The 24609-nt window shown below is 42.6% G+C and overlaps 1 protein-coding gene across 8 annotated transcripts in view; it reads left to right on the plus strand.

The window, feature by feature from the left end:
• Window positions 1-23045, plus strand: part of ZFP90 (ZFP90 zinc finger protein) — a 24426-nt gene extending 1381 nt beyond the window's left edge. For 4 of the 8 annotated variants that reach the window (XM_032284261.1, XM_032284260.1, XM_032284263.1 and 1 more), the window contains exons 3-5: window positions 13597-13723; window positions 14070-14165; window positions 18921-23045. In XM_032284261.1, the coding sequence (XP_032140152.1) occupies window positions 13597-13723; window positions 14070-14165; window positions 18921-20566 (1869 nt within the window). In that variant the 3' untranslated portion in view covers window positions 20567-23045. Of the gene's footprint in view, window positions 1-6449; window positions 6469-13596; window positions 13724-13971; window positions 14166-18920 lie in introns of those variants that run through there. The other 4 variants (XR_004270577.1, XR_004270578.1, XR_004270576.1 and 1 more) reach the window with 2 other exon arrangements.
• Window positions 23046-24609: the final 1564 nt, after the last annotated feature.

The raw sequence follows: 24609 nt of genomic DNA on the forward strand, positions 1-24609 counted from the left end.
GAATCTACACTCTTTAGGATTAAGGAAAAATGACCGATTGTAGTTGCTAGGTGTGTGAGACATCAAGATCAATCCAAATAAAAATACCAGGTTGCTAGGTACAGTGGCTTACACCTGTAATTCTGGCACTTTGGGAAGCTGAGGCAATAGGATTGTTTAAGCCCGGGAATTTGAGACTCTGTCTCAAAAAACAAAAACAACAACAACAAAAAAAACTACCAACTTAGTAATGTCCTTTAAAAGCAGTTTACAGTAAATTAAGCATACTATACATCATGGTTTTTTGTTTTTGTTTTTAAGATAAAGTCTCTCTTTGTCACCCAGGCTGGAGTACAGTGGCATGATCTTGGCACACTGCAACCTCTGCCACCTGGGCTCAAGCAATCTCCTGCCTCAGCCTCCTGAATAGCTGGGACTACAGGTACACGCCACCATGCCCAGCTAATTTTCGTATTTTTTGTTTATTCTATTTTATTTTTTGAGACACAGTCTCATTCTGTTGTCCAGGCTGAAGTGCAGTGGCATGATCTCAGCTCACTGCAACCTCCACCTCCTGGGTTCAAGTGATTCTCCTACCTCAGCCTCCCTAGTAACTGGGATTATAGGCACACCCACCACACCCGGCTAATTTTGTATTTTAGTAGAGTCAGAGTTTTACCATGTCGGCCAGGCTGGTCTCCAACTCCTGACCTCAAGTGATCTGCCCACCTCGGCTTCCCAAAGTGCTGGGATTACAGTTATGAGCCACCACGCCTGGCCTAATTTTTGTATTTTTTGTAAAGATGGGGTTTCACCAGGCTGGTCTTGAACTCCTGAGCTAAATGATCTGCTCGCTTCAGCGTCCCAAAGTTTTGGGATGACAGGCATGAGCTACCACCACAGTGGGCTGCCTTTATATGTAAATTTTTTATTATATGTTTCTGTTTTATAGGGATGCGCCTTAAGGAGTAAGACACCTTGCATTACTAAAACAAGACAGTTATTTGATCTGAGGAGAGCCAGAGCATATCATGATTATTATCTCCTTTAAAGTGTCTTCCATAGGCTGTGAGAATTAGATGACTTAACACCTCATCAGGGATTCTGGTCTTTTCCATAATGGGAGGATACCTTTTTAGTGGCAAAAGTGGATTCATATCTGAGCAGTGAATTTTAAGGACCACTCGAAACTTTACTTTTCAAAGTGTGTTCCCTAAGCACTCTGGCTCAGTTGCTTTCTCATGGAATGGCCTGATGTCCATGTGGGTTATTTAACTTAGGGTGCAGATGATAACCGGAGATGAAGGACAGAACAAACACTGGTCCTAAATGGGGCTTTTCAGGCAGAAATTTCCCTTTAGCAGTGATTCCCCTTCTCTGAGCATCGCCCTCAGGAGAATACAAAGATGAATAATGAGTCCTATGACTACTTAACTGGCAAGTTAATTTAGTGGGAGCAGACAGTCTCCTGCACAAGTAGAGCACGAGAGCTGGTGCCAAGTGTTGTTGATGAGGTCCAGAGGCTGCTGGGAGTTAAGAGAGGAGCCAGGACATTCTGCCAGTGGGAAGGAGTCAGTGGAGCTGTCACCTTTGAATAGGAACAGAAACTAAGCAGGTGAAAACAAAAGGGGACTGTAATCCCAGCAATTTGGGAGGCCAAGCCAGGCGGATCACTTGAGGTCAGGAGTTCGAGACCAGGCTGGCCAACATGGTGAAAACCTGTCTCTACTGAAAATACAAAAATTAGCCGACCATGATGACAGGCACCTGTAATCCCTATTTGGGAGGCTGAGGCAGGGGAATCGCTTGAATCTGGGAGGCAGAGGTTGCAGTGAACTGAGATCCAATCACTGCACTCCAGCCTGGGCAACAGAGTGAGACTCCATCTCAAAAAAACAAAAGAAAACAAAAGGGGAGAGGGGAGAGCTGATTGACTTGGTGGGTCAGGGGAGTTGGGAGGCAAGAAGATGGGTGCATGTTCATTAAAGCATTGTTTTGTGTAACATCAGCTGTGGGCTGCTGGCAGTGGGTAGAGGAGAATGGAAGGAGTTTGGACTTTTTTCTTTTTGGCCTTATAACTCATTCATCCATTCATCATTCATTCATCTACTCATTCATTTGATAGTCATTGAGCCCTATGATGTGTCAGGCACTTTTCTAGGCAGTTGAGATACTTTAGTGAACAAAATGAGAAAGGACTCTGCTCTTAAGGAGCTTACATTCTACAGAGAGCAGACAGAAGAACTCAGTAAATAAGTAAATTGTATGGTATCCTAGAAGGCAGTAGTATCTCAAGAGGGAAAAAAGGTGGAGAAACGTAAGGGGGATTGAGGGAGGAGGTGGGGGCCTTGTAGTAGGGGTGCAATTTAAAATGATGTGGTCAGGGCAAGCCTTATCCTTACTGAGATGGTGACATCTGAGTGGATTTGAAGGAGATGAGGCAGTGGATGTCTAAGAGAAGAATGCTCTGGGCAGAGGGAACAGTCTTAGCAGCAGGATGTGTGTCTGGTGTATTCAAGGAGCAGCAAAGAGGCCAGTGTAGCTTGAGCTGATGATTTTGGGCAGGGAACTAATACGACTTCTTAGATTTAAAGATTGCCATGAATGATGAATCCTAGGAGAAAAAGGTTGATATTACGTTTGATAATATAGTTCCTTTGGAGAGGTGTCTTGATGAGTGGGACCTTTCCCCTGAGCATAGTTAGCAGATACCGGAACTGGCTCCACCTGAAGTGGGATGGGACTGGAAGCAGAGATGGAGGAGCCAGGATACACTTAGAATGTTTACATAGATATAGCTATGTATCTATAGGATCATTAGGAGCTGTATCTATGTAAACATTACGTATTTTCATTTGCCTTTTTTTTTTTTTTTGAGATGGAGTCAGCCAGGTGGGGTGGCTCATGCTTGTAATCCTAGCACTTTGGGAGGCCAAGGCAGGTAGATCACCTGAGGTTAGGAGTAGATCACCTGAGGTTAGGAGTTTGAGACCAGCCTGCCAACATGGTGAAACCCCGTCTCTTTAAAAAAAAAAAAATTTGAATGCCAAGTGTCTACTTTGTTCTAAAACAACAACAACAAAAAACAAGAGAGATGGAGTCTTGTTCTGTCACCAGGCTGAAGTGCAGTGGTGCGATCTCAGCTCACCGCAACCTCCGACTCCCTGGTTCAAGCAATTCTCCTGCCTCAGCCTCTCGAGTAGCTGAGATTACAGGTATGTGCCACCACACCTAGCTAATTTTTTGTATTTTTACTAGAGATGGGGTTTCACTGGTCTCAAAGTTCTGACCTCAAATCAGTGATCCACCTGCCTTGGCCCCCCAAAGTGCTGGGATTACAGGTGTGAGCCACCGCACCGGCTTGTCTTTTCTTCATCACACGTGTACTACATTTTTAGTTAGGAAATGAAAAAGGCATTTGCCATTCTTAAAGCTGAAGCCACCAGAACAGTAAGAAATGAGGGAAGTTTTAAGCTGGGTGTGGTGGCACACACACCTATAGTCCTAGCTACTTGGGAGGCTGAGGTGGGAGGATCACTTAAGCTAAGGAGTTTGAGGCTACAGTGAGCTATGATTGCACCACTGCACTCCAGCCTGGCAGCAAAGAGACATCCCATCTCAAAAAATAAATAAATAAATAAAACAGAAAGAAAAGAGAAATGAGGGACATTTTATAAGAAAGATGTTACATATGGAGACCAGATGTCTTCATGTTAGAGAAGATATTTCCTCGATAGAGAGGAAATGGAGAGGAGGGGTCAGAGCCTGGTCTCTGTTAACTCCAGATCCCGAAACCTCTGTGGTTAGATCATCAGGGTGAACAGACCCAGCAAAACTGGGCTTAGGTCACCCAAACTCAGGCAAGATGCTCCTGGGCCACCAGGGGAAGCCAGGCCACTTGCTAAATCAGGTCAGGATGTTTGTGGTCAAGGATATCTGAGCTTCCTCTGTCCAGAGGTTCCCTTTCTCAGCTTCGGCCTGAGCTGACAAGAGGTGGTCAAAAAAAACACCTCAGCTCAGATCCCCTGGGTAAGGTTAGGTACCCATCCTGTGCGTGCCCGTAGCACCTGTGCACACCTATTATAGTACTGTTCTTACGTGAAGTGGAGTGGTGTGTTTACCCAGCCTTCTCTGCACCAGCCTTTGAGCTCCTGTAGAGTATGGCAATTTGACTCTTCCCTTCAACCCCTTGCCCAGATCAAACATGAGGTAACATGAACATTCATAACCACTTAAGCCCAAGCATCAATTTTATGCTTTCTGCTCCTAATGTAGCACAAATTATATTTTCCAGTCATAATGACTCCCATTTTATTTTCTGATAAAATGATTGCATGAAACAACATGATTCACACTGAACAGTTTTAAGAAAATTTGTCTTTAGGATGTCAAACCTGTTCCCCTAAGAACTGCTTCAAAAATAAGATAATTTTCCTTACTTTTCTGTGTTGTATTACTTTAATTTATTTTTTAAATTTCTATTTTATTTATTTTTTTGAGGCAGAGTCTCACTGTCGCCTGGACTAGAGTGCAATGGCACAATCTTGGCTCACTGCAACCTCTGCCTCCTGGGTTCACACGATTCTCCTGCCTCAGCCTCTCTAGTAGCTGGGATTACAGGCACACGCCACTATGCCTGGCTAATTTTTTGTATTTTTAGTAGAGATGGGGTTTCACTGTTTTTTTGTTTTTTTGTTTTTTTTTGAGATGGTGGCTCACTCTGCCGCCAGGCTGGAATGCAGTGGCGCAATCTCAGCTCACCGTAACCTCTGCCTCCCTAGTTCAAGTGATTCCCCTGCCTCAGCCCCCTGAGCAGCTGGGACCCTAGGCACATGCCACCACGCCCAGTCAATTCCAACACCTAGCCAATTTTTGTATTTTTAGTAGAGATGGAGTTTTACCATGTTGGCCATGATGGTCTTGATCACCTGACCTTGCAATCCGCCTGCCTTGGCCTCCCAAAATGCTGGGATTACAGGTGTGAGCCACCACATACAGCCAGAATCATACAGTATGTATCTTTTCGTTGCTGGCTTATTTCACTTATTATAATGTCTTCAAGATTCATCTAAGTCATAGCATATATCAGAATTTCCTTTCTTTTAAAGCCTGAATATGATGCTTTAAAATAAAAGCCTTCCTAAGGCTAAATACAATTCCATTTTGCTTATCCATTTATCTGTCGTTGGACATTTGGGTTGTTTCCATGTTTAGCTATTGTGAGTAATGCTGCTATGGTACTGAACATGAACATGAGGCATTGAACTATTAAATGTGGGGGTACAAATATCTCTTTGAGACTGTGCTTTCAATTTTTTTGCTTATATACCCAGAAGTGGAAATGCTGTGTCATATGGTAATTCTATGTTTAATTTTTTTTTTCCTTGAGATGGAGTTTCGTTCTTGTTGCCCTCTCTGGAGCAATGACACGATCTTGGCTCACCACAGCCTCCACCTCCTGGGTTTAAGTGATTATCCTGCCTCAGCCTCCCAAGTAGCTGGGATTACAGGCATGTGCCACCAGGCCCAGCTAATTTTTTTTGTATTTTTAGTAGAGACAGGGTTTCTCCAGGTTTGTCAGGCTGGTATTGAACTCCCGACCTCAGGTGATCTACCCACCTCGGCCTCCCAAAGACATGAGCCACTGGGCCCGGCTTCTGTGTTTAATTTTTTTCAGGAACCGCCATACTGTTTTCCAAAGCAGTGGTACCTTTTTACACTCCTAATGGCAGTGCACAAAGGGTTCCAATTTCTCCACATCCCCAACACTTGTTTTTTTCTGTTTTTTCTTGATAGTAGCCATCCTAATATGTGTGAGGTGGTATCTATCTCATTGTAGTTTTGATTTGCATTGCTCTAGTAATTAATGATTTTGAGCATCTTTGTATATCTTCTTTGGAAAAATATTTATTCAAGTTCCTTGCCCATTTTTGGATTTTTTTTTTGGTTGATTTTTAGAAGTGCTCTCTATATTCTAGGTATTAATTGCTTAATAATCTATGCTTTTTAATAGAAAAAAGACATTTATGATCCCTCTTCCTTAGGACCTCTGTATTTGTTTTGAGGAATTTCCTTTTCTCATGCATGTTTTTCCCCTTAAACATTTTAAATTATAACATATTTTAAACTTCCTATCAGTTTTATGAGGATTCTTTTCATGTTGTTGTTTAAAATCAGTTTTAATGACTGTATAATATTGCTTTGTATGAATGTACCAAAATTTGTTTAGCCATTTTTCATAGAACATTTAGGTTGTTTCTAAAATTTTTACTATTATACATAATGCTGGGATAAAATCCCATTTGGTTACATTGCATAAGTTTTTCAAAATACAGTTGATCTCTTTTGTTTGTTTGTTTCTGAGATGGAGTTTTGCTCTTGTTGCCCAGGCTGGAGTGCAATGTTGTGATCTCGGCTCACTGCAACCTCTCTGCCTCCTGGGTTCAAGTGATTCTCCTTCCTCAGCCTCCCAAGTAGCTGGGATTATAGGTGTCCAGGTTTCCAGTCTGGAATACTGCAGATGGTGATGCAGTTAGGAATCTCAGTGTGTGCAAAGGTTGACAGTGATATTTCTTCTGTCTGTACTCCCTTGTTAGTTAACGCTGTCAACTCTCAGCTTATTAAAACTGTGATCGGACTGGTATTAGAGGGCACTGACTGGGGACACCACACTGTATTCAGTAAATGTGATGTTTTCTAATTGGGCAAACTCTGTATTTGCACATGTCCCTTCTGGAAGTGCCCTTTTACCCCATCTGCTCATAAACTATTTCTCTAGTTCAGGGAAGTCATGTTATTGATGAGGTAATTGGATCTCCAGGAGGTGTGAGATCTCCTTAAAGATATTATGCATTTATTCATTGTTGAGCTTTTTAGGAGCCCATGGAATTGAGTCTTCTCAGCTTAGTGTATGCTGTTCTTAGTTCATTGCTTTGGGCTCCACCATTTGGCCAAGGTCCTTGTTTGTCAGCATGAGGAAAGGGAACATGTGATACTTCTTAATAACTTAGTTTTTAAAAGGGCTTGATGATGAAGTCCTGTTATATTTGGAAGAAGGATGAGCTGTCTGCAAGGTGTTACTGAATCATTTATTAGGGTTCAAGGTATGACTACAGCAAGAGAATGCCCTGAGGTTGATCTGACTCAGAGCGACTAACTTCCACCAAGCATCTCAGAGTACTTTTTACCTGTTTACTCTAGCAAACTTTTGATTGTCTTTTTTTTTTTTTGAGACGGAGTTTCGCTCTTGTTACCCAGGCTGGAGTAGACTGGTGTGATCTTGGCTCACTGCAACCTCTGCCTCCCGGGTTCAAGTGATTCTCCTGCCTCAGCCTCCCAAGTAACTGCAATTACAGGTGCCCGCCGCCACACCCAGCTAATTTTTGTATTTTTAGTAGAGACAAGGTTTTGCCATGTTGGCCAGGCTAGTCTTGAATTCCTGACCTCAGGTGATCCGCCCACCTCAGCCTCCCACAGTGCTGGGATTACAGGTGTAAGCCACCGTGCCTGGCCTGATTGTCTTTTATATACCAAACTGGTTCTGGCCTCTGGAGATTTGAAGGTGCCTCAGTCAAGGTCATGAATGACTCCCTAGGAGCACAGTTTGGTAGGAGTGATCACAAGGTAACAGTAGTGTCTTAGGAGCTGTGGTAGAGAGAGGCCCAGGGAGGAGAGCTGCTGGGATGGGAGGAGGACACAGCCCAGACCTGGGGTACGAATAGGGCCCCAGAGCAGAGAACTTGACCAAATCTTGGTGAACAGTGAAGAGTAAGTCTTAGCCAGGCTGACGAAGAAAGGCTGAGCTCTTGAAGCAATGCTTGCCGAGGTGAAAGAGCATTCTGGTTACGGGAGCACTCTTTTGCACGGCCAAATGTTAGTGTCTGAGGGGAGGAGAAGCCAGAGTGGGGCTGTGGAGGTAGCCGGGGTACTAGGCCATGAAGGGCTCTGAAGCTCGCACTGAAGAATCTAAGTTTTAATCAAGACAAATATTGATTAAATATTTGTGGGTGAGGCACAGTGGCTAACACCTGTCATCCCAGCACTTTGAGAGGCTGAGGCAGGTTAATTGCTTGAGCCCATAAGTTCAAGACCAGCAGTGAAGGGTGTGTGTGTGTGTGCGCGCGCACACACCTATACGCGTGCGTGCGTGTTTTGAGATAGGGTCTTGCTCTGTCGCCTAGGCTGGAGTGCAGTGGTGTGATCTCGGCTCACTGCAACTTACACCTCCCGGGTTCAAGTGATTCTCCTGCCTCAGCCTCCTGAGTAGCTGGGATTACAGGCATCTGTCACCACACCTGGCTAATTTTTATATTTTTAGTAGAGACGGAATTTCGCCATGTTGGCCACACTGGTCTCCAACTCCTGACCTCAGGTGATCCATCTGCCCGCCTCAGTCTCCCAAAGTGCTGGGATTACAGGTATAAGCATTTGTGAACATGACCAAATTTATGTTTTGAAGTGACTCTGATAGTGCCCAGAGAAAAAAAGGTTTTGGAATCAAGAGTTAAAAACAGAGGCCGGTGGTTTCCCTGTCAAGGCAACATAGAGAAACGCTGTCTCTACAAAAATTTAAAAAATTAGCCAGGCATGGTAGTGCACACCTGTGGTCCCAGCCTCTTAGGAGGTTGAAACGGGAAGATTGCTTGGGCCTCGAAGGTCAAGGCTTTAGTGAGCTATGATTGTGCTACTGCACTCAAGCCCGGGCAACAGAGCAAGACGTTGTCTCAAAAGAAAAATGTATTAAATATTTGTGGAGTACCTACTACATGCCAGGTCTGTTCTGGGCAATGGAGATTTAACAGTAAAGAAAATAAATAGTATTCCTGCTCTCTTGGGGTTTACATTCTGCTGTGGGATACAGACTGTAAACAGACATATGATATGTCAGATGGCAAAGGCTATGAAAAAAAAGTGAGAATATTGAATGGGGCGCTATTTTATGTAGGATGGTGAGGGAAGGTTGCTCTGATGAGGTGACATTTGAACAAAAGAGCTGAAGCCAGTGAGTGGGGAACCACAGGCATACATGCAGGAAGAGGCTGTCAAGTCGAGGGAACAGGCAGAACACAGGCACTGAGGAGGAAATAGGTTTAGTGTCTTCCAGGAATTAGAAGGAGGGCGGGGTGGGTGCAGGGGAGAGCTGCAGGCAGGGGAGGAGGCTTGAGGTGAAGTCAGGGAACTAGCTGGCACCCAGATTGTGAGGGGCCTATAGGCAGCTATAAAGACTTTGGCTTAACTTGGAATGAATCAGGGTGCCATTGGAGGCCTTGAAACAGAGGTGACTTGATCTGGCAGATTCTTTCTTTGTTTTGTTTTGTTTTTGCCCTGTCACCCAGGCTAGAAAGCAGTGGCATCATCATGGCTCACTGTAGCCTCAAACTCCCAGTCTCAAGCAATCCTCCTGTCTCAGCCCTCCAAGTAGCCGGGACCACAGACGCAAGCCACCATGCCCAGCTAATTTAAAAAAATTGTTGTGTGTTAAGAGATGGGATCTCATTATGTTGCCCAGGCTGGTCTGGAACTCCTGGCCTTCAATGAGGAACTCCTGCCTCCCACCTCAGCCTCCCAAAGTACTGGGATAACAGGTGTGAGCCACCGTGCCCAGTAGTCTGGCAGGTTTTAACAAGATCTCTCTGGTTGTCATATGGAATATGTACTTGGGTGGTGGGGCAAGAGTGAGAGGAGAGATGAACTAGGAGTTTGTGGCAATAATCTAGGTAAGAGATGATGACACCAACTAGGGTGAGGGTGACAGGAATAGAGAAGCTGGGAGGCAGTGAAGGGTGTGTGCGTGTTTTGAGACTGAGTCTTGCTTTGTTGCCTAAGCTGGAGTGCAGTGGTGCGATCTCGGCTCACTGCAGCCTACACCTCCCAGGTTCAAGTGATTCTCCTGCCTCAGCCTCCTGAGTAGCTGGGATTACAGGCACCTGTCACCACACCTGGCTAACTTTTATGTTTTTAGTAGAGATGGGATTTCGCCATGTTGGTCACACTGGTCTCCAACTCCTGACCTCAGGTGATCCATCTGCCCGCCTCAGTCTCCCAAAGTGCTGGGATCACAGGCATGAGCCACTGCACCCGGCAGCAGTGAAGCATTTGTGAACATGATCAAATTTGTGTTTTGAAGTGACTCTGATAGTGCCCAGAGAAAAAAAGGGGTTGGAATCAAGAGTTAAAGAACAGAGGCCAGTGGTTGTCTTGTCAAGACAAGAAATAATGAGTGACTTGGAGCAGAGGTTTGCTTGCTGGTCAGCACGTTCTTCACCATGAGTGCAGACTCTTTGGGAAAGCAGAATGAAACCGGGAGGCCGTCCAGGCTCAGAGGCTCACACTTGTAATCTCAGCACTTTAGGAAGCCGAGGTGGGAAGATCACTTGAGCCCAGGAGTCTGAGACCAGCCTGGGCAACATACCGAGACCCCATCTCTATTAAACAAAACAAAAGAAACCTCATATTTAACCTATGTTAAATATGAGGGACCAGTTAAGCAAAGGAGTCCTAGTTGGGTGACGACTGTAACTAAACCAAAGAGACAATATGTCTAGAGGGCAGAGTAGGCAATGGGAAGGAGATTTGACTTCTTACCACCTACCTCAAAATGGCTGGTCCAACCCCTTTGTCTTTCCTAGCCATGCCTCTACCAAGACCAGCCTCCCTTCGCAAGCCACCCAATCCCTGGATTGGATTCCCACATTTTCTTCTTCCGTGCAAATGGCACTTACCTCTTAGGACCCGGTACAGAGCCTACCTTGAAGTGTTCCCTCCCTCTCCCGCTCTTTCCTGCTTTGAGCGCCTGCAGCACCTCACCTTACTGTGTATCGTCTCATATTGTGCTCTAATAAATAACGCTTTTAAAATAAACTGAACCGTATTCAAGGACTGCAGTGTTTTTCTTTTGCATTTTTAGTTGGCCACAGTATATATAGTAAAGCCAGCCACCTCGTAAATACCTAGTCGGTCAGATCTCTAACCTTGGTCAGAAAAATGGCCTCTGTTTCAACCCTGCCCTGTTCCTGCAGGAACACAGCCAAGTATTGAGCAGGAATATGGGGCAGAGGAGGCACTATGGTGTGAGGATATGGTCATGCACCTCACTCAGTAAAGGGGCCACACTTGCCTTCTTTAATAATCAAATTTCATCCATCTCCTTAAGGCTCACCGCATTCAGGAAACAGATGTCTACTGTGAGTCAGGCACTTGTTGGGCAATGGTATTGTAGAATTTTAAAAAACAGCTAAAAGTATTATCCCTGTCCTTATAATGTAAGTATTATACCTGCCCTCATAATGTGTATCATCTAACTAGGAAAACATGCATTAAATAGATAGGTTTTAAATAGAGTAGGTTTGTTTGAATAATGTAGGTGTGCCAGAGTGGTTTAAAGCACATGATAGGGAGGCTGACTCTCCAGTGGGAGATCAGAAGACTTCACTGCAGATCTGCTAACCAGCACCTGAAGTATGAAATGGAATTAGCTATGGGAAATAGGAGGAGAGAATGATACCCTTGAGGAATTTGAGTGAATCCAGTTCAGCTATAGCTAAGCAAACAGGAGAAGAGTACAGAATAAAGCTGAAGCCTCCGTGAAACCTTTCCTCCCTGCTCCAGCTAACTCAGCTCTGCTTTCAATGTCTTTTTACACTAATTGTCTTTACCATACTTTATTATATACTCTGAGACAGAAGTCTAACCAGGAATTAGCCAGATGTGGTAGCAGATGCCCATGGTCCCAGCTACTCTGGAGGCTAAGGTAGGAGGATTACTTGAACTCAGGCAATCGAGGCTGCAGTGAGCCATGATTGTGCCACTGCACTCCACAAAAGGACATAGCTCAAGGAGGCCATGGTCACAGGTGACTCGTGGTTTAACAAGGCCAAGTGATGCTAAACAATCAGCCCGCAAGCATCAGAACTGACAATTGGGAGGCATGGGGCACCTCAGCCAGCCACGTGTCCATGGGATGGTGGAAGAAGTGATTGGAGTAGGGTAAGAAGCCGTGAAAGACCCTTGACCTAGCCTTTCTAATTCTAGCTAGCAAGTCTGGAGAAATGCTAGCATGTTCACCCAAAGAATATTTATTACAGTAATGTTTGTAATAGCAGAATACGGGAAAGAATCTCAGTACCTGTTAACATGGATTGGTTCATTGATTCAGCAAGTATTTTTCCAGTGCCCGCTATGTGCTGGGCATTGTTCTGGGTATCAGGCATGTAACTGTGATCAAGACAGATAAAGTCTCTGTCCCCTGGAGCTTACAGTGGGGAGACAAACAATAAGGTAATAAGCTCATCTCCAATTGTTGCTAGAAGCACAAGTGTCCTTTCTGTCAGAATCTGTTACATTCTTGAGTTCAGGTTAAAAGAATTAGGCAGTGAGATAACTGGACTAGTAGGAAAATTAAACACGTAACGTGATGGATAGTGGAGGTGCTAAGACAGCCTTTCCAAGGAGGTCATGCTTGAGATGATGCCAGAATGACTGGTAACTAGTTGTCAACCATGTGGAGATGTAGGAGGCTAGGCAATCACAAAAGGGTTGGGGTGGGAACAAGTTTGATGTAGTCAAGGAATATCAAGATCAGCATGTGACAGTCTAGTGAGCCATGAGGGAATTGCACTTTACTTTCTTTTTTTTGAGACGGTCTCACTCCATCATCCAGGCTGGAGTACAATGGCATGATCATGGCTCACTGCAACCTCCGCCTCCTAGGCTCAAAGTGATCCTCCCAGCTTAGCCTCCTGAGTAGCTGGGACTATAGGCACACACCACCACACCAGACTAATTTTTTGATCTTTTGTAGAGATGGGGTTTTACTGTGTTGCTCAGGCTGGTTTCAAACTCCTGGGCTCCTGTAACAAAGGAGGTGAATAGGCTCAAATGATCTACTGGCCTTGACCTCTCAAAATGTTGGGATTACAGGAGTGAACCACCATGCCCTGCTGCATTTTATTCTTAATACAGTGAGGTGCTGTTGGTTTTAAGCAGTGGGTACCTGTGGTACAGCTGTTCTATAGAGTACTATGAAGCAGTTCAATAAGAAGAAATTATTCCACTATGCAAAGATCTCCAGAATACATAGCTAAATGCAAAAAGCAAGTTGTAAAACAATATGTATGGTGTTCCATAAAACAGGATTCTGTGTTAAGGTGTGAGTATGATTGAGTGGGTGGGTGAGGTGTTAAAAAACATGGACAAGGGACTTTGTGATTATACCAAACTATTAAGAGTGTTATTTCTGGAAAGTAAAGTGGGATTGGTTATGGGGTAAAGGAGAGTTATCACTTAATACTGCCTACTGTATTTGGATTTTGTAACAAAGAAAGTGAATGGGCAACAAGGAATTGATGTTGTATAAAAAGGCTTGGCTTTGAAGGAAACCAAGAAGATAGCTAGGTAGGGATACAGGTTTGCAGGACAAATTGCCCATAGCTTTCCTGCCTGACATACTAGATTCTTTACACAATTATGTAAACAGTGAGTTTATATAACCCAACATTGCCTCCTCAGTCTAACAAATGTGTGATCGCCATTTCTGATAGATCCTATAGTATGCTCCCAGCGTTGCCGTGGAACATTTGTGGGGTTGATCCCCAGTTGAGCAGGAATGTAATCTTACAGGAATCAGTGACATTCAAAGATGTGTCTGTGGACTTCACCCAGGAAGAATGGTACCATGTCGACCCTGCTCAGAGGAGCTTATACAGGGATGTGATGCTGGAGAACTATAGCCACCTGGTTTCTCTTGGTAAGGACCACTTCTCTGAGTGTCTTTCCTGCTGTTGGGTCTTTCCTTCCTTGGTTGCTGTAGTGGTGGTGCCCAGAGTGTAGGTAACTGAGCAGGGTGCTCAGGGATCAGAGCTTGTTAATCTCATGGGGACCCAGCTTTATGGGGTTTTGAGCCTGCTCTTTAGGTAAAAGGCCTTTATTTTACAGAACTGGAAATAGGCAATTTGATTGCATGACTCCTTAAGTTGCACCTTTTTTTTCCTTCAGAGTTCCTGAGGATCAAGGACTAGTACTGACTTGTCCTTAGGAGGGTTCTTTGTCCACTTGCACAAACAACCAAATCTTGTGTATTTACCCATGAGCAGGATATCAAGTTTCCAAGCCAGAGGTGATCTTCAAATTGGAGCAAGGAGAAGAGCCATGGATATCAGAGGGAGAAATCCAAAGACCTTTCTGTCCAGGTAAATGAGTGAGAGTCAGGTGTTAGGAATGAATGCAGATAATGGCACAACTTAGGGAGGGAGAAGTACCTTCCTGCAGCTGGCTTGTCGCCTAGATCTGCATAAGAGGCTGAAGCCATTGCCTGGCTGACACCTTGTAGTTCTCTCCTCTTCCAAAAGGTGTTCCAGCTCTTGCTGGTTTATTTTTCCTCTGGCGGCCTCTGATTCTCTTTGTTAATTAGAGATCCCTTCTGTTACTCATTCGGAATCTAACTCTCATATCTCTTCCTTGTATTGAACTCCCCATCTCTTCCCTGTTTAATCTTGCTGCTTTCACTGTCAGAAGCCCCAGACTTGTAGGAAACACCCACAGCTTCCTTCATTCTCCCTCCCCTCATAACCTGCCCTCAGATTCCATGCCTCACCACCATCTTTCTTCCGTCTCACGTTCATGCTGAATTGACTCATTACCTCGCTCCACGGTTCCTGTAGTATCCTGCTATCCCAGTTCCTTGCCTGTTAAGTGCTTCTTAGCTTTAGGTCTTTAGCTTTTCTTGCTTTTTCCCCTAAGTGACTCTGCCTTAAGGAACCTGCCTAGCTTCCTTTTTCTGTTACCTCCTTAACAGGGTGCCTCCCTCCTGCTAGTTGCAGCTGTTTATTCTATGCAGTAGACTCAGAAGTCTTCCTTATTTGTGTGATGATGACTTTGTTTCCTTCTCAGAAGTCACATAGTTCATATGTATACCTAAAATCTAAATTCATCACCTTTCACCCCCCACCAGAATATTTTGCTACCTTGCCTATTTCCCATTTCTATCCTTGCCTATTAGAATCCAATGGATTCTTAATTGCTCAGGCTGGACACCGTAATTAGTTTAGTCTTTTATTTCAACCCAGGTTATTTTCTTCCTATGAGAAGTAGCTTAGATTTTCTTGCCTTTTAACTTCTACTAGTGGCACTGTAAACCAGGGCCCCAATTTTTAAATTATTTATTTATTTGTTTGTTTGTTTATTTTATTGAGACAGGCTCTCACTCTGTCACCCAGGCTGGAGTGCAGTGGCATGACCTTGGCTCACTATACCCTCTGCCTCCCAGGCTCAAGCAATCCTCTCACCTCAGCCTCCCAAGTAACTAGGGCTATAGGCATGTGCCACCATACACAGCTAATTTTTTGTATTTTTGGTGGAGACGAGTTTTCCCTATGTTGCCCAGGCTGGTCTCTGAAACACCTGAGCTCAAGCGATCCACCCACCTTGGCCTCCCAAAGTGCTGAAATTACAAGCATGAGCCACTGCACCAGCTTTATTTTTTATTTTGAGACAGGGGCATGCCCTGTCACCTGGGGTGGAGTGCGGTGGCTCAATCACAGCTCACTGCAGCCTTGACCTCCTGGGCTCAATTGGTCCTCCTCCCTCTGCTTCCCAGAGTGTTGGAATTATAGGTGTGAGCCCCTGCTGAGGTCCCAGATTTAGATTGCTATAATTCCCAATTGGAATAGCTCACTCTGTTTTTTCTTTTTATAAATCAAATGGATTTTTAAAATTATAGCTTTATTGTGATATAATTCACATACCATGAGATTCACCCCTTTAAAGTGTGTAGGTCAGTGGTTTTTTCATATATTCAGAGAGTAGTATTAGACAGTTATAACACTATCTAATTTCAGAATATTTTCCTCACCCAGCAAGAAACTTCATACCCATTAACAGTTACTCCCCATTCCCTACTCCTTTCAGTACCTGGTAACCATTAATCTAATTTCTATTTCTATGGATTTTTTATATCCTGCATAGTTTGCATAAGTGGAATCATGCAATATGGCACTGGCTTCTTTCACTTAGCATCATGTTTTCAAGGTTAATCATGTTGTAGCATGTATCAATACATCATTCTTTTTTACCATTGAGTAATATTCCATTGTATGGATATACCACATTTTGTTTAATTATTTATCAGTTGCTGGACCACACTGGATTTTATTTATTTATTTGTTTATTTATTTGAGACAGACTCTCACTCTGTCAGTTGCTGAACCACACCAGATTTTACTTACTTATTTATTTATTTTTGAGACAGATTCTCACTCTGTCTGCCAGGTTGCAATGCAGTGGCATGATCTTGGCTCACTATAACCCCCACCTCCTGGGTTCAAGCAGTTCTCATGCCTCAGCCCCCCGAGTAGCTGGGACTACAGGCATGTACTAACACGCCTGGCTAGTTTTTGTATTTTTATTAGAGATGGGGTTTCTACTAAAACTTCTGTTGGCCAGGCTGGTCTCAAACTCCTGACCTAAAATGATACACCCGCCTTAGCCTCCCAAAGTGCTGGGATTACACGCCTGAGACACCACGCCCAGCCACTGGGTTTTAATTCTTTATCTTCTCTCTTTATTTTATTTTTTTGAAATGGAGTCTCATTTTATTGCCCAGGCTGGAGTGTAGTGGTGTGATCTCAGCTCACTGCAACCTCTACCTCCCAGATTCAAGCAATTCTCCTGCCTCAGGTTCCCAAGTAGCTAGGACTATAGGTGCACGCTGCCACACCCAGCTAATTTTTTGTAGTTTAGTAGAGATGGGGTTTCACCGTGTTGCCCAGGCTGGTCATGAACTCCTGAGCTCAGGCAATTCTCCCACCTTGGCTCCCAAAGTGCTGGAATTACAGGCATGAGCCACCATGCCTGGTCTAATGCTTTATTTTCTTAAAACTTCTGACAAACCCTTGCTATTACTCTCTGTACTTTACTATAGGCAATAGAAACTTCTTTGATTTAGAAGTTCCCTATCAGCCTGGCATGGTGCCTCATGCCTGTAATCCCAGCACTTTGGGAGGCCAAGGTGGGCGGATCACCTAAGGTCAGGAGTTCGAGAGCAGCCTGACCAACATGGAGAAACCCCATCTCTACTAAAAATACAAAATTAGGCAGGTATGGTGACACATGCCTGTAATTCCAGCTATTCGGGAGGTTAAGGCAGGAGAATCACTTGAACCTGAGAGGTGGAGGTTGCAGTGAGCCAAGATTGCATCATTGCACTCCAGCCTGGGCAACAAGAGTGAAACTCTGTCTCAAAAAAAGAAAAGTTTCCTATCATTCAGTATTATCTTTCTATTCCTGCTAAAACAGATCCCCTTGGGTTGAACTTCTCTTAGTATTCTCTGTAAGTAGCATATCTTTTCCCTCATTAGGCAATATATTCTGCCTATCCAAAGCCATTTGTTATTTGAGTTCAAGGCCTGTCTAATCCATGAGACCTGATACTAATATATTTTTCTTCCTTCCCTGACAACAAATACCATTTATATCATGTACACTATAAAAACTCAGATTTAATAATATACCATCTGATGGTTTTACCCTTTTTTAGTTGCCAAAAGGTTGTCTTGTTTCTATTCAAGCTATTTAGGAGCTGGCTGGGAAGAGAACTTTTCTCATTTATTCATTTTAACAAGTATTTTTTGCAAGTCCCACTTAGAAGCATTCTTAAAAAAATACAAGGCATTCTCGGCCCTCAGGAGTTGAGTCAGTTCTCATTGTAGGATAAGGAATTTGGAGGTTTAGGGCCTTATTGTTGTGATTTCCTGCTCAACATTTTATTATGAAAATTTTCAAATAGGAAAGTTGAAAAAAAATTTACAGTCAATACCACATGCCTACCACCAAGATTATCACATTTGTTGTTGTTAACATATTATTTGCTTTGTTGGCATGTTGTTTTAATTACTTTATCATGTATTTCTTCATCTAGCTATCTATCACTCAATCTTACTTTTTTGATGCATTTCCAAGTAAGTTGCAGGCATAATTACATTTCACCCCTACACTTTTAGCATGTATGTTATGTCATTAACTAGAATTTAATATTTATTTTAGTTTTTAAAAGAAAATGTTACATACAGTGAAATGTGCAACTCTTATATGTACCATCCAGTTCATTTTAACAGATCCATTCACTTGTCTAACCCAAATTCCTATTGATATGGAACATTTCTATCACTCTAAAAAGCTCTCTGCCCTTAGTTTTTAAAAGTTACCATTTTTAAACCCTAAAAATTAATCAATTCACTTGTACCAGTGTTCTGAAGTAAAAGCAGGGACTTAGAGATCAATTTATTAGGCAGCTTGAAATAAATCCTTTTTGGTCAAGGGAGGTAATTAGTATAAAAGCAGAGCTCACATAGATGGAAACCATAGTACCAGTTGTAAAGACAAAGATGATTTCCCTCCTGATCAAGGATCTCCTTGATCTCCAAGGGTTATACTTTAAAAACTGAGAAAATGTAGTATTTCAAATAATCTTTTCAGTTATATCACTGGGTACAGATTTTCTCTGCAGCAAATGCAGAGGAATGAAACCTGGAACCTCAGAGTTGACAGTAAAGAAATTATGAAATGGATGTATTAGGAAGACAGATTTTGTGGTGGTTTATAAAAGGATAGGCATGGAGAGTTATAGGATCCTAAGATGGACTATGATCCTGTCGCATTTGTATCTGTGCCTAACACAGTCCTGCTCACTTACTTTTTTATTTTCTAAGCAGCCCTCCTAGATGGGCTTTCCTCATTCTCTGGACTTACCACCCACATACTCTGGATCTGCAGTGTTCAGTATAATTTATTCACTCCTCCCTTTCTCCATTTTGGGTCTTGTTCCCAGGATACAGGACTGATTTCAAAACAGAGTTATGTGTAACTTATATTTCTTTCTTCATTCCTACTGTAGCAGTTTGTTTCAACAGGAAGGAATAGGGGACTTTTGCACTTTGGATTTCTTTCAGACTGGAAGACCAGGCCTGAATTCAAATCATCACATCTGCAGCAGGATGTATCCCACTGTACAGATGATTTCTCACGTGCTACATTAGAAGACTCCTGGGATGTTAGCAGCCAGTTAGACAGGCAACAAGAAAACTGGAAGAGACATCTGGGATCAGAGGCATCCACCCAGAAGAAAATAGTCACACCGCAAGAAAGTTTTGAGCAAAATAAATTTGGTGAAAACTCAAGATTGAACACTGATTTGGTTACACAACTGAACATTCCTGCAAGAATAAGGCCTAGTGAATGTGAGACCCTTGGAAGCAATTTGGGACAAAATGCAGACTTACTTAATCAGAATAATATTCCTGCAAAAAAGAAACCCTATAAGTGTGATAAATGTAGAAAAGCCTTTATTCACAGATCATCACTTACTAAACATGAGAAAACTCATAAAGGAGAGGGAGCTTTCCCTAATGGAACAGATCAGGGAATTTATCCTGGAAAGAAACACCACGAATGTACTGACTGTGGGAAAACCTTTCTCTGGAAGACACAGCTTACTGAACATCAGAGAATTCACACTGGGGAGAAGCCATTTGAATGCAATGTGTGTGGAAAGGCCTTCAGGCATAGCTCATCTCTTGGTCAGCATGAGAATGCCCATACCGGAGAGAAACCCTATCAGTGTAGTCTCTGTGGGAAAGCCTTCCAGCGCAGCTCCTCCCTTGTTCAACACCAGCGAATTCACACTGGAGAGAAACCCTATCGATGTAATCTGTGTGGGAGGTCCTTTAGGCATGGCACATCCCTCACTCAACATGAGGTCACACATAGTGGAGAGAAGCCCTTCCAGTGTAAGGAATGTGGCAAAGCCTTTAGTCGATGTTCTTCCCTTGTCCAACATGAAAGGACTCATACTGGAGAGAAACCTTTTGAATGTAGCATATGTGGGAGGGCTTTTGGTCAGAGCCCATCCCTTTATAAACATATGAGGATTCATAAAAGAGGCAAACCTTACCAAAGCAATAACTACAGCATAGATTTCAAGCACAACTCATCTCTCACTCAAGATGAAAGCACTCTTACTGAAGTGAAATCCTACCATTGTGATGACTGTGGGGAAGACTTTAGTCACATTACAGACTTTACTGACCATCAGAGGATCCATACTGGAGAGAATCCCTATGATTGTGACCAGGCTTTTAATCAGCAAGCTATTTCTCATCCTGGAGAGAAACCCTATCAATGTAATGTATGTGGAAAAGCTTTCAAAAGGAGTACAAGTTTCATAGAGCATCACAGAATTCATACTGGAGAGAAACCCTATGAATGTAATGAGTGTGGAGAAGCCTTTAGTCGACGCTCATCGCTTACTCAACATGAGAGAACCCACACTGGAGAGAAACCGTATGAATGTATTGACTGTGGGAAAGCCTTTAGTCAAAGTTCGTCCCTCATTCAGCACGAGAGAACTCATACTGGAGAGAAGCCCTATGAATGTAACGAATGTGGGAGAGCTTTCCGAAAGAAAACCAACCTGCATGATCATCAGAGAATTCATACTGGAGAAAAACCCTATTCTTGTAAGGAATGTGGGAAAAACTTCAGCCGAAGTTCAGCTCTTACTAAACACCAGAGAATTCACACTCGAAATAAACTCTAGGAACCTTGAAGTTAACGAATTTTCAGAATGCTTTAGCTAACGTGTTGTTCTGATTCAGGATCAGAGGATTCTTAAAGAGAGAGAGTTTGGGAATGTAATGAATTATGTGTGTGTTTGTATGTTGTGTGTGGAGAAAACTGCCAATAGATAGATGTTTTTTTTTATATAAATAAAAGCCACATTCTCAGATCTGATTACAGACTGGTGTGAAAACATTTACATATATCGTATGTAGCTGGTTGAAAATTAAATGTCTGTATATTGGACTTTATAAAGCTTTTGAATATATGTATGCAGGAGATCATCAAGTTTCAACATCTTGACTTATAACCCCCAATGTTAACAGCTTAAAAAAAATAAATTCCTGCAGTAATGACCAAAAATCATTTTAAAAATTGCTTGACAACTGCACCCAACTGCAGCTCTTACATTAACTTCACCGTGGAAACCAGTTCCACCTCCAGGAAGTCACCATTCAAAGAATTAGATTAACTAGCCCAACCACTTCATTGTACAGATGAAGAGACTGAAAGCCAAAGATGTGAAGTGGTTTCCACAGTATGATACAGCCTGTAGGGGTAAAGCTGGGTTAAGAATGCAGGTTTCCTGGATTTGGGGCCCCATGGCCTTGTCAGAGAAAAGGTATTTTAGAACTCAGAGGGCTTTAAAATAAATTTTAAGATATATCAGATACCCAAACATTTAATGAGCACCTATGGGTTGGACACTTTGGGAATTCCTAAAAGCATAAGTGGTAGCAAAATGTATGTAAATTTATCACAAACTGTTTAAAGCAACTTCTTAGAGGCGTACAAACCACAATTTAACAGAAACTATAGATGGTTGAACTACTAGTGACTTTTTTTCCTTTTCCCAGTTACACTTATTATACTTTCAGCTAATATATGCCAGTTTCACAGAACTATTAAGTCCTCTTATTGTGATTTTTATGGCATGCCCATGAAAAAGCACTAGCTTAAGCCTGCAATATCAGATCAATGGCAAAACAACACAAAACTAAGAGGAGAATTTTCCCCTGTTAATTTTATTGTGGAAAAGTATAAGTCTAATTGCCCATTGCCATAAATTTTGTCTTTTACTCAATTTAGAGTAACACCATATACTGGCTCATTTTGTGTGTAAAGAAAATATTTCACCATTAAAAAAATTAACTTGGCTAGGTATGGTGGCTCACACCTGTAATCCCAGTGTTTTGGGTGACTAAGGCACATAGACTGAGCCCAGGAGTCCAAGACCAGCCTGGACAACATGGTGAAACCCCACCTCCTTAAAAAAAATCCAAAAATTAGTGGTACATGGTGGCATGCAGCTGTAGTCCCAGCTACTCAGGAGGCTGAGGTGGGAGGATTGCTGGAACCCAGGAGTGGAGACTGCAGTGAGCTGAGGTCACAATACTACACTCCAGCCTGAGCAACAGAGCAAGACCCTGACACACACAAGTCAACTAAAATTTAGTTCTGTAATACCTTTCCATCAGCTAAGCTTCAGTGGCCACACCATCCTGTAATGCCTCCCATGGACTATCCTAAAGGAATTTTGGGAACCTTCATTGGTCTGTTGACATTGACCATGCAGACAAATTTGGGCACAACTGGACACTGATCTCTTTTATACAAGAGCTGCCTCCCAAAGATAGGTAAATTTTCCCAGCCCTAAATATGAATTGTGGGGCAAGATGATGTTAGTGGTATTAATGGTGAACCTTTCCTACTGGCTTCTTTGCTTGCCTTTCTCTCATCCTGGATGGCATGAGGCAGCACCAAAGCATTCTTCATTCTTTGCAGGGAAAAAAAAATGTGCATGGGGGCTGAAATGTAGTATGTATAGCTCTATTAGTCTGTCCTCTGTGATGCAAAATGAAATATTCCATAGCAGATCTGCCCTTCTGAGATGCTGACCATCCAAAAACCCTTGTTTTTGGTACTCCATGATTAGGTCATACACTGTGCCAAGGCCATACTTGTATTGTCTGATAACATAGCTTGACAATGGGTAATTCTACTCACACCCTCCCTACTGATTGGCTAGGATGCCTGTCAGGAACTCATTTTGCTACTGGTTGTTTGGGGGTCCCCATAGTGAACTGCTTTCAGGAATGGCAAGAATTGTAACCAATTGAGTGCTGCCCCCACTGTTAATGGAAGTTTATAAAAACTTAGTTCCAGAAGATCCAAAGGAGACCACTGGTTTAAGTTTGGAGCCTGGCCTAGATCCAACCACCATCCTCTGAACTGCAGCACATCATCATTGACAGGGAGGGAGCTTAGGATGTATGTGTGGCTCATTGACAAGGTTTTCTTTTTTTTTTTTTTTTCCACTTAAGATTTCAGAGGACAGAAGGTTTTCTTAGTCCCAGCAGCCATACACTATGCACTTATAGATACCCAGCCCTTTAGGGCTATGTGAAATGCATCCTTGTAACATCATTGTATTCTTTCAATAAATAGCTTTCTGAGTTGAATGGGAGTCAGTTTGTCTTTTTCAATTTTCAGAACTTGGCTAAGATTAAAGAGTGATGCACCAAGAAGGAGGAATTAACTGCTAAACTCATCACAGCCAGGTGAGTTAATAATAGCTACCATTTACTGAATGCTTACTAATTTAAAGACATTCTGCTAAGTGTTTCACATCTGTCGTTTAATTCAATCCTTATAACTCCTGGTTAGTGGTGTTGTGGTAGCTATTGTCTTTGTCTGCCCAGCATTTTCCCCCTTTTCCAACAATCTGACTGTACTGACTGTAGGAACCCGTCAGGATGTCCCTGGAGCTCACTGATAGTTCTAGGGGCAGGCATGAGACCTAGTTCAGCTAATCAGAGTCCTTTGCCAGAATTTTTTCAAAGTAGAGCTGGAAGGAGCTCTACTTTGCTCTTTTCTGTTGCTAGGCCAAAAACATAAAGACCTAGAGCTTCCTGGAACCCAATTTCTTAATCAGAGATGGGAAGTAGGAGAGGACAAGGTTGATGTGATGGTGTTCTTGTTTCTGTTCCCTGATGTCCTTGGACCTGGCCTAATTTCTGAAGCTCTCTGGAATTTAGGGAGCTTCCCATCAGTCCAACAATTTATCCTTTTGCTCAAGCTAGTTTTTTATGTTTCTTTGCTTGCATTAAAGAAACCTGAAATATGTATGATATACTTGTATCTGCCAGAGCATCTAGCACAACTCCCTGGAAGATATGAAAAGACTTCTGCACTTTTAGGCGTATTGATGGTGGTGATGCTTGGTTTTTATAGCTGCAATAGGCTTTTCAGTATTCTGACTTCAAGATTGAGCACCTTTTAAAAATGCTAAGGTGGTTAATTCCTACTCGTCTGTTAAAATGCAAGTGGTGCTTCAGGAAAGGTTTTGCTGACTCTTCCATTTCAATTACATTGGTCTCCCTTTTAAAATTTTTCATAGATTACTGTCAGTGTCCTCCATGTTACCATAATTTGCATTATTTGGTTTTTTCCTGCACTAGATGATGAGATCCAGGAAGGCAAGGGTCCATGTCTGTTTTGATAGCTCTTTTTATTACCCTGCTAATTAATGCCAAACATATGGTAGGTACTTAATATAGTGTTTTAAGTGAGCAATTGAGTGGAGATTGACCAATAGATAAAGAAGACTGGCCAGTAAATAAAAAGATGCTCAATCTGGAAGTCAGAATATTGCAAAATAAAACAATGTAATATGGTTTTATACCAAGTAGGCTGGCAAACGTTGAGAAATCTGGCAGAGGGGTATTAGAACTTTTATACACTGCTGGAAAGAGGGTAATTTGGTATAATCATTTTGGGGATTAATTTGGCAATATCCAGTAAAATCAAAGCTAAGCATATCTCATGTCTCAGCAGTTTCACTTGGAGATATATATCCTAGACTAGAAATTCTCCCATGTGATCAAAAGAGACAAATACAAAGATGTTTATTGAGGCAGTGTTTTAAAGAGTAAAAATATGAACACAACAGAAATATTGGGGAGTGAATAGGTTAACAGTAAGTTGTGACATATTCTTTTTGAGACAGGGTCTTACCCTGTC

This window comes from Sapajus apella, unplaced genomic scaffold (genome assembly GCF_009761245.1).
Source record: "Sapajus apella isolate SASKATOON/1434 unplaced genomic scaffold, GSC_monkey_1.0 scaffold15, whole genome shotgun sequence".
Taxonomy (NCBI): domain Eukaryota; kingdom Metazoa; phylum Chordata; class Mammalia; order Primates; family Cebidae; genus Sapajus; species Sapajus apella.